Below are 11,126 nucleotides of genomic sequence, written 5' to 3' on the forward strand. Positions count from 1 at the left end.
TCTATAAAATATTCATCTCACATATATTTTTGCCGTCTGCAATTATTATTTTCTTCATGGACTATAATGACAACCAAACACAAGACACGTGGTTGCACTACGGCGAAAAATCCAGTTTTATTTGGACGCCGTTGTACTCAGCTTTTCATTGGAAAGAAAACAACTCAAAAACAATTCAGCGATGAAAAAGCTGAATAAATTAGGCATAAATCATACCTGGGAAAGAAAAAGCATCCGGTGAAAAAGACAAAAATGCTATGAATACAAAATGCATTATTATTTTTGGTCTTCTTTCCCTGGGTTATATCACATTGTGTAATATCGAATCTTCTAGCGAGGATTTAATGTTTTTAACCCCGGTGGCCCCTGGAAGTTCAACGTCGGCGAACGAGATAAAAGATGGCCCGAACTGGAGTTTTCGGGGGCACCTTTCCATGCTCATTGTTTCGACGCTTGTCCTTGAAACATAATGACCACATATCCACGAGCTATCTTATATATTGAGAATAAAAAAAAAAGTAATACCGTGAATTGAACTTCGAGAACTGGATTTGGTTTCGCGGTCAGACCACTCGTCAGAGCTAAGGATTTTGACCTAACGGGACACGAGATAGCTTAGAGATGTCTCTGCCGTGTTTCTCTCCACCCTACCTCTCCGCCTGTCGGTATAAATATTATTATTATCATCATTAAACGACTCAAATATTCTTTATGGAGCTCGCATTCTCTATATATCGTCTTTGAGTAAAGGCTTTCGTTTCAAAACAAGGGTCTTTGGTCAGCGTTCACGAAGCTGCCATCCAGTAAGTAGGAGATTTTATTCAAATATTTAAAGAATAATTTTAGGAATTATTTTTCAATAAAATAAAATAAATGGATATCGAATAAATTTATTGTATACCAAAATTTAATTCAGTTGCGACGTCTCTATTTTTTCCAAAGTTGAACTTGAAAAAACTATCCATTACGATATGAGTCACCTATGTATGCTTATTCAATGAAGAACCATATTGTAAACTATAAATTACAGCACTATAATTGAAATATTTTAAGTTTTACATCTTACAGAAAATAAAATATTTCTCAGTTAAAGAATTTCATATCCAGTTCAAATTTTTTAGATAATGTTAATTTTTTTTAAAAATATGATCTTTTTTTTTTTCTATTTAATATTATTTAATTTAATTTACCTTTTACTGGATGAATTCAGATTGATTTTCCCGTCATTTTTTCCTCCCCTTCCAGTTAAGACGTATCAGTTAAAAAGATTCATGAAAATTTTTTTTTCCTGTATGTTTTCAGGACTTGCCCATGTCCATAGAAACAACATGAAAATTAAAAACGAAAAAAAATTAAATTTTATTCTTTCTTAAAAATAGGTAGTTAAAAAAAATTAAATCGGTAGCCGTATGTGTTGAAATGAATGAAATTTTTGTTTTGTAAATCAAGTTTGTAATCTCATGACCTCAGAAACAAAACAAAAATCAAGTGTTTTCATGAACAAAAAAATCTTTTTTCCTAATTAAGTGAAACTCGTTTTTCAATTGTTGCCATTAGCCGTTAAAAGTTTAATTATTTTTCGAATGTGTATATAGGTGTTCAAAATTAAAAATATAAATAAATAAATGAATAAATAAACAAATGTATATATTTATTGGGATAGAAAAATAAAATCTTTATATAGTGTGGAATTAAATTTTTATAACTTTCTATGAAATGTGATTTTTCCTGTTATTGTATTATTTCTAGGTTCATCACTGTAATGTTCAAAATGGAGGCGAAATCGATTAACTTGGCATTTGGAGTGTTAACTGCGATATTTTCTATGGTGGTAAGTTCAATTTACATTACTTTTGCAGTTCCCTTTGTGTAATATCCTGTGTTGGTGACGTGAATTTATTTCTCGAAACTAACTTCAAGTTCTAATGTAGAGAATTGTCATCCTAATGTGAGAATTTATTAATTGAAAATCAAGTAAATTAAAAAAAAAGATCTTCAACTTTCAAAGAGGAGAGTTTCAGACATGTTAAACCTCCTTCGTTCCAAATACAGGTAATTGTTCATTAAGGAAGCATGTAATATACTCATGAGGCTATATGCCCGGAGTCTAGAGAGGATTATATACACTTTAAAAGTGGCAAAGAATGCTCTAAAATACGCTGAAATATGCATTATAAACGCTGAAAAATACACACTGCTGAGATATACCAGAGACTCAAAAATATGTGCGAAGTGAAAACAAATCGATCAAATATCATATGCCGAAGTATGACACTAAAAAAACGTATATGCAAAAATGAAAAAAAAAATGCATTTCAAAATGTCAAAAAATAGAAAAAAAAATTATGAAAATTATGAAAATATGCATTTCAAAATACCGAAATACATAACAACAAAATATATGCTTTTCTGCAAAATATACGTGAAATATACGTGAATGAAAAAAAATCCATTCACAAAATGCTGAAGTTTCCCTAAAAATGATGAATATGTCTTAACTTAAGAAAAAAAAATGCAGTAAAACTGAAAAAATATGCTCAAAAAATGAAAGATACGCGCATTTAGAAGTGCAAAAATATGCATTTACAAATGCCTGAAAAAATAAGCCTTAAAATGAACAATACGCAGTATAGTGAAATATTTTCTTGTAAAAATCGAAGGAATTTGATGAAATTTATGTATTCGAAGGAATTTATGTATTTGCAATTGCATATTTAAATTATATGTTGATATAATCCAAAATATATGCATATATTTCGGATCATATGCATTTGCATATAATCCGGGCTCTACTCATGACAAAAGAACACGAATATTGAAAGTTTCTCGGGAAAAGGTTCATCGTCGGTACTTTTTCTTCTGAATGTTTCCCCAACGCCAGTGGCTGGCATTATTAGGAGGTGTCCAAAGTTGCACTGGTGAACAGTGAACTAGAAGGTTTTATTGGCAGCGCTAGAAGTCTGACTTTTAAAGAGAAAGTTGAATGACTCACTAACGATCGTGATTTAATTAATGAAACTTAGATGATTATGCCAGCTACTAGCATTGGGGAAACGTTGAGACGAAAATTAACTCGTACAGAGAGAGAGACGACGACTCTCTTCGGCTTTTATCACAGAAACTGTCGATGGCCACGAAATCTTTATCATAGGGACATGAACATACGTGTTATCTTCATTGCCACCTGTATATCTTTATGTTGTGATTTTTCTTGATTGATCGGACATGGTACCAGGTGTTTGTGATGTCGATGGCGGATAATGAGTCGGAGGTCGGCGGGACACCTATGTTCTTTTATTAAGCTTGGCGGCTCCAGGGAAATGGTTGTACTCTTTGAGAGAACTTCAGTGAGGTTCTCACGGGTGGTGCAACACACACACACACACACACACACACACACACACACACACACACACACACACACACACACACACACACACACACACACACACACGGAATCTTTATTTCCAACTACATTCTGCATTTAATGAAAATGATCGTAAATCGTTTGTTTATAACCTTATAAGGGATCGAATCCGGCTTCAACCTTTTGTAACATTGAGGTAATTCATATGCAAATGTGTTCATCTTTCGTTGAAATAGAAAGAATATCAATTTCATTTTAAAATTTGGTGATTATGGTATCAATATTTATAAATATTAATAAAAAATCTAATTTTAATAAATATTAGAATTTTTTTTATAATTTTTTGTATTACGGGAATCTAAGATTATGCTACCATTATTGTACCGAATATTTCTTCTCTTACTTCCTATACGTAGATTGTTAATGTAGAAAGTGCATGTTCTCGAAGAGGTGCTGAATGTCCTAATTATCAAGTCATTGGCAGATTTCAGGTAAAAAAAATTCCTGTATTTTACTTTTTTGTCATGGCATCAGCTATTTATCACTTATTAAATTTGTAGTTGTAGTTTCCACGGAGTTGGTCATTGATATGCGTTTTTGTATTAAATCAGCAGCTTTAGTAAGTCATTCCATTCACTCAGAATCGAAGTCTGAACGGAGCCTTACTAAAGAAAGTCTCCACCTGATTCTCTTCACAGCAGCAGTAATTCATAACTGAAATCAGTTATAAATGTTGTAATGAAAAATATGAAATACAATGTGTATGAAATATACAATGAAAAATCGATATAACGATACTTGGCGGGCCGAGAAAAAATATCGTTGTAGAGAGATTGTCGTTATATCGAGAGGTAGAATTATCATCAGACTCCGTCAAATTTATGCTGTTGGCATCTCTTCTGACATGACAATGTTGGTACCATAGTAAAATCTCAATTAGTTGATGAATAAAATTCAGTAAGTTGCTTCACCCCGTGAAGTAGTTTACCGCACTATATTTTTGTGTAAGGCAAAGAAAGTAACTTCACTGAAAATGCATTAACTCTTTTAAAGTGTAGATAGCACAAAATACTGATGCTATTAGACACTCTGGAAAGAACAAAAACCGGTGAGAAATTTTAAAATTTATTGAAGGTGATTTTGAGTGAAATATAAAAAATATCGTTGTAGCAATTTCGAAATCTCCTAAAAAAAATATCGTTATAGAGTGATTTATCGTGATGAAGGGATATCGTTGTATTGGGTGGAGTTGGTAAACGTTAGATTACACGCGATTCCAAACACGAAAGTATCGAAGAAAAAAGTATCGTCGTAGAGAGATTTATCGTCATATCGAGTATCGTTGTATCGAGGTTTCACTTAATAGCATTCATCTCGGATTCGAAGATAATAGTTATACGAATCAAACGGTACTGATGAATGCATTATGTAAAATTAGACGTGAAATGCCATTTTTGTTTTGTGTTTTTCCATTTGTTCAAAATATTATTTACTTACGTTTTTCATCAGGGTTATGAACATAGACAGTATCCAAGCACTACATGGGTCAGCAGTACGTACGAAGGACCTTCATTAGAAGATGCGAACAAAATCATGTACAAGAAACTGTACGATTACGTTCAAGGAAATAATTTGAAAGGTAATACAAAAATAAATTCGTTGATATTCAATTTCATTCTATAGATTTTTAATCTCTTCATGCACACAAATAATTTTTGTCGGATACATATTGATGCAAATTTTAATATTTTTCATCTATCACTCACGTCGATTTTTCAATGTTTCGTAGGCATGGCTTTAAACACCACAACGCCAGTGAGAACAAGAATCGTACCTTGTCATGGTGCTACTTGCGCAACGATGTTTATTATGTCGTTTCTGATACCAACAGAACACGAAGATTCGCCTCCTTATCCGAATGATCCTACGTTATTCATCGAGAAAGATCCAGCAATGAAATACACTGTCAGGTAAAGAAATATTAAGATTCTTTCAAGACTCGCATATCAACTCGAAATGATTGCTCAGAAGCATCACGATTTAATTTTGATATATCATCATTTTTCTTACAGTGTGTTCAACAATTCAGTAAAGTTGTTTTATTTATTTAGTGAATAATGATCAATTAATGTACAGGGTGATTAATGAAGTCCCTTTGAAACAAATTACTGGCAAGAAAGTACGCAAATAATGTGTGGACCTCCGATACGTCATTCATATTGCAAGGGGTTGTATAATTATTAGAATAAAGAAATTAACTTTTTGTTTGGCCACCCTGTTCTAAAAACAAACTAATCAGAAAAGTTGTTGCCCTGTCTCTTTTGAGGGCAACAAAAGAAATTCCACGTTTTTGAATGCAATACTCGCAGAGATATTTTTGAATATCAATAATCGCTGAAAATGAGGAAAAGAACCGCAATAAACTAATCAACAACGTCATTATGCTGTTCTTTCCCTGATTTTCAGGGATTTTAAAATTCCAGTTTCTAAGTCCAATAACTTAAAAACATGAATTTTTTTTTGTTTGGCTCAGAAGAGACATGAAAACGACTTTCTTTGAAGCGGTTTTTTAGGACAGGGTGACCAAATAACAAAACAATCTCCTGCAACATGAATGATGTATCTGAGGTGTACAAGTTATCTGGATACTTTATCAATTTGGACGTATGCCTATAGGATCAACTATTGACGGGTAAGAGGGATTTGAGTAATCACCCTGTATATTTTAACCCAATCAGATTCAAACATTCATTGTTTTTGCATTTTTGGTTCTCAAAAAATGCATTAAAAACATAAATGCCAAAAAAAATTAATTAAAAAATTTTTTTTTTGAAAGTTTCTATTTTTTTGTTTTTGTTTTTTATAAAGAAATAATTTACTTTGTTCAAATTTATTCAGCCCAGACGATGCTTTTACCAGAGGCACTTTCTCCTGGAAGCCATCTTAAAACCTTCTACAAGTTCAACTTTGAGTTGCGCTCTCTGATGAAAGCCCCCAAAGTTCATATTCACCATATTTCAACTTATTATAACTTCAACTTTCCATATATAACTTAAAACTTACACAATCTTTCAAGTTAGAACTGAGCTCAAACTAAATATGAACCATAACTATAACTAAAATATATTTTGTGAGCGGAAACTATAGTTACAACGGACCCGTTATAACTATAGTTTGTGTGCATACAGGACATATTGTGTGCTTACCTAATTATGGCTGCAAAATAAATTTCAGAATTTCTGCATTTATAAAAACAATAAAAATCTGAATATTTTATGTATCATCACATGATAGAGATACTCCTCTGGTAATGATATGTCGTATTATTTCTAATTCAGGATGTTCGAAGGAAAACCAACAGAATCCGACTGGATCGAAAAAGCACATCAACTAGCTCAACTTGTGAAGAAAGATCCGACGGTTGATAAGAGTTATTACTACATAGCATGGTACGACCCTCCATACCAACTCTTCCACAGGCACAACGAGATCTGGATGGTGAAGAAAGACAAGACGTCTCAACCTCCACCTCTCGAACAGCAACCACAACATGGTGAGAGAAACTCCGGAAAAATCGCGGAATTCAAGGATAAACTGGAATAATTAGTAATCGGAGAAAAAATACCTGAAACTTGATTTTTCGCAATCAGTTTCGTTTTGTTCTAATTTATATATTTCAGAGGTGTTCCATAAATTAGTAAATTGTTTGAAAATTCTCGAAAATTGGAGGAAATCGATGAATCTGGAAGCGGTTTTGCGAAGAAGTTGCTCTCATGAGGGTTTCTTTTGGTATAGAAAAAAATAGTTCAAAATTTTGTCGATAGAGGACGTTCCACATCAGTCTGGCGGGAGCGATTTGGTCAGAACCTTTCTTCAATCTCTTCTGTGTCCGAAAAGTTTCATTTTTAAACGATTTGTGAATTTATGGGACACTCAGTGTTATGTTCGAAAAAGTACATGACTGTATTTCGCTGTTTTTGTCATCATTATTTATTTTTGGTATTTATATTCATGTTGTTCTACCGATGCCAAAATTTTCCAATTAATAAAATTGTCAAGTTCTCACTCATCGTCACATTTTTTTTCCTGCCGTTACAAGCCTTTTTCATTATACTGCAGCAGGCGTGGATCTAGTGGGGAAGGGGCCACGCGGGTGATCGTCCCTCCCCCCCCCCTCCCCCAAGAGCTTGATAATATAAAGACACATATTGCTCAGTCATGAGAAAAATGCGTGACATTCCCAGGAACCTACACAATTAATCACCCCTCTCGACACATCACCCTGGATCTGCGCCTGTACTGTACGAACTAATTGTATTGATGAACAATGTGTTGTGGCAGCTTGACTTATAAGTGTCTCGACTTGTGCGGAGCAATCGAAATTTTAGACTCGTCACCTAATAGGAGACTCATGACCTCACCCATAGGAGAAAAAATATTTAGCCCCTTCATGTTACAAACTTGCAACAAATTTGGATGATCTGTATTTACGGTATAGGCGATAAAACTGCTTTCCATGATCGCATGTTAGAAATAGGACCGGGACAGTCCCGGTTTTTTGTTTTTTTTCTCCGTCCCGAAATTCCGAAAACAAAGCTCCGATTTTTCCCGTAGTTTCCTTGAATTTCTTATCTAACCAAAAATATCGATACAGATAATTTTCAACAGATTATTACAGAAAATTTCACGAATTATCGCATTTGGTTTGCGATCACCCATCCATTCCATTGATCCGCGCCTGTGTACCATATTAATCTTGCATGCTTGGGAAGATCTTTGGATCTTTGCATGGGGTAAGAAAGACATTTTCCCAGGATCCCGACATTCACGTCAACGTGAAGCTCAGCGTGACAGCGATACAGCTTTTGTTCGACATTACGAACAAACTGCTATACTGTACTGCTTCAATTGAATTTTATAGGTTTTAAAATGAGCGTTGAAAGAATTAATATTACCTATTTCCAATATTTTGTATCAGAAAGTTTGTTCCAAGTTACGCAACTGTTAAAGTACAAGTAACATTTCAGGAACAAATTTAATCTCGCAAGTAGATGTACTGCTGTATATGGATAATTTTCATTTTTATTTTAAGACTCAGATTTGAAATTTTAAGAAATTAATTCAATTTTTTGTAAACATTCCGAGAAGAAAAGTATGATGCTGCCATCTATATTGAAGAAGAGAAATGAGATTTTTCGTAGTTTTGATGAAATTATTATTTTTTTGTCTTATATACTTTTACATATATTCACGATATGTGTGTAAACAGTGTACCAATTACTCATTCAAATTATGCTTTAGCTCAGAGCCTGACTTTGATTTTAGTGGGGCCCGCGATAAGCAGGCATTAATAAGGCCCTCATCGAACAAAGTCAAAGATGTGTTTGCTTATTCAAATGATATACTACAGTCGAACTTGGTTAATTCGAAGTCCAAAGTCACTGGAAAAATGTTCAAATTATCCCGAAATTCTAATTTTCCAATTAATCTATCCTAGATCAGTAAAATGAGAACAAATTGCAATTTAATCATCAACATTCACATAGGCCAATGATTATGGATTATTTAAATTTTATGAAACTGCTTCTCAAATTTAATAATTTATAACAGTTTTTAATAATTTCAATAATTATAACAATTGATCTCAGCTGCTACATCATTCCACTGTTGTGGAGAGAAAGAGAGAGAGAGAGAGAGAGAGAGAGAGAGAGAGAGAGTCGGCATCACTGCGGAATTTCTTAACCATATTCAAATCTTGATTTACGGAAACAGTTCATTATCATCCGTTACGAAAGTGTTTCTCAAAATTTGTTTATCATTCTCAAACTATCAAGGAAATTTCCTTTCATTAACGTATTATAAAATCTGAACTTTCCGATACTTTCCGTACTTATAATGACGACAAAAAGATTCAGATTTTGAATGTTGCACCTTGATCTATAGGTTGAAAAGCATAACCGGCGTTAAGTGGTACACAGTTTCGATGCACTCCAGTTGAACAATGTTAAAATTGGCTTTAAATTATCAAAAAATAGAGAGAAAAACAAAATTTTCACATTTTTATTAGTCTTTAAAAATTCGTTGTTTTTCAACTTGATCAGGAAATGTAATATCTGGCTTCTTGTGGAGATTTTCCAAACTAAATTTGCTCGTACAAAAATCATGATTTTGTTCCCGAAACTTCGAATTAACTAAAAACATTCGAAAAATTTCGTAAGGAAAATGAAAAACCTGAAAAATATTTACGAGAAAAAACTGAAAAAAAGATGGAAAATCAGTAAAATATACAAAAAAAAGTTAAGGATGAAAATCTGAAAGATATTCACCAGAAACAATTGAGAGATAAAGAAAAAAATTCGAATTAAACAAGAAAATTTAACATTAAACTGGTTAGAAAACTCTCATGGGGAGAAGAGAGAAGTCGACTTATTCAAAGTTTTTGAATTAATCAATTTCTACAGTATAATTACTCTCATATTTAGATCTCCGGAGCCCCGATAAATAGATGTCTTGATCCCACTACTTCACCAAACCTGGCCATATCGCTATTGTGCAATTTACTGCCATTAGTGAGATGGGTTGGAAGTGAAGGCGCTGTCTATCGGTGGTTGCCTCGAGTTCGTTAGGGAAAATATCTTATCAATATCCTCCTCCCTTGGGTTCGAACCCGGGACCCTGACAACAACCTTCAAGATGGTAGACGAGCATCTTACCACCATGCCACTCGGCAACCATGCACTCTTGACCCCACTTGCACGTGTGAAAACCTGGCCCAGCTTTAGCTGCTCCCCCCGAGTTGTGCGTTCGCTATTACAGTTGAATCCCAGTATAACGAACTCCAAGAGACCGTAGAAATTACTTCGTTAAAATGAAATTTCGTTATAAAGGAATTCCAGATATTTTCATTGTTCCTATGTAAACTTATCGTGGAATTAAATTTACGTGGAATTAGAAAAGTGTTCGTTAAAACAGGATTTTCGCTATGAGGGGCCGTTCAAGTATTGCGTCAGCAAATTTTTAGCCATTTTTGACCCCCTCCCCCCCTAGTCAGCAAAAGTCAGCAAAACTGTGACCCCCTCCCTCGCTTGATGTTATTATAACCGATTTCTGTTAATTTAAATGCTATTTGAAAGCTCAAAAAATTCATCTTTAATAAATTCATTGTGACCCACTCTTTAGGCAATATATGGTAAACCTTTGACCCGCGGACTAAATGTGGCCCTTATCTGATTTGACTTGCCCCCTCAAACCCAATTTTGTAGTAATGAACTAAGCGACACATTTTTGCAGATCGCTTAAGTGACCCGTGGTACAGTTCCAGAGCACTTAAGCGGCCCGGACACATTTCCAGATCACTTGGATCCGCGAAACATTTAGAGATCACTAAAGTGGCTCTATAAGGGATTTATCATTAGGGAGAATGCTAGTTCAGGTGCCCACAAACTAGCGAAAGATTTTTCTTGTTTTTGGTGCACCGAGTAAGATGCCATTAAGAATATTTCATATTTTCATAAAGGGTGGTTGATGACGTAAGCATCATTCAAACCCCACCCCCTGTCATCAAGAGTCAGCAAATCGGAAACCCTCCTCCCCCCCATCGATGCTGACGTTATACTTGGATGACCTCTAATGGTATTTGTGAAAACAAGATTCGACTGTATTATATCTTCAACGAAAATTAATGTGGACAAATACGAATAAATATTATGAAAAATCACAATTTATGCGTAAAATATCCCATATTTCAGCCATCTTTCTA

At 34.0% G+C, this 11,126-nt stretch overlaps 1 protein-coding gene across 1 annotated transcript; it reads left to right on the top strand.

Moving 5' to 3' along the window:
* Positions 1-574: 574 nt before the first annotated feature.
* LOC149077238 (heme-binding protein 2-like) lies at positions 575-7,432 on the top strand. Its single transcript, XM_089244976.1, has 6 exons — positions 575-803; positions 1,750-1,831; positions 3,784-3,858; positions 4,877-5,006; positions 5,157-5,337; positions 6,706-7,432. Exons 2-6 carry the CDS (start codon positions 1,763-1,765, stop codon positions 6,968-6,970), a joined length of 720 nt encoding a protein of 239 aa, XP_089101102.1. The 5' UTR covers positions 575-803; positions 1,750-1,762; the 3' UTR covers positions 6,971-7,432.
* Positions 7,433-11,126: the final 3,694 nt, after the last annotated feature.

The sequence above is a fragment of the Pholcus phalangioides genome, unplaced genomic scaffold (genome assembly GCF_987345545.1).
Source record: "Pholcus phalangioides strain wild (caught in Gottingen) unplaced genomic scaffold, Ppha-v1.0 ptg000015l_1, whole genome shotgun sequence".
Classification (NCBI taxonomy): Eukaryota; Metazoa; Arthropoda; class Arachnida; order Araneae; family Pholcidae; genus Pholcus; species Pholcus phalangioides.

Bases quoted from the DNA above. Each gene is read 5' to 3' on its own strand.
- LOC149077238 (XM_089244976.1), top strand. From the start codon at position 1,763: ATGTTCAAAATGGAGGCGAAATCGATTAACTTGGCATTTGGAGTGTTA. The intron at 1,832-3,783 runs GTAAGTTCAATT...TCCTATACGTAG, and splicing joins CTGCGATATTTTCTATGGTG to ATTGTTAATGTAGAAAGTGC. The intron at 3,859-4,876 runs GTAAAAAAAATT...GTTTTTCATCAG, and splicing joins AAGTCATTGGCAGATTTCAG to GGTTATGAACATAGACAGTA.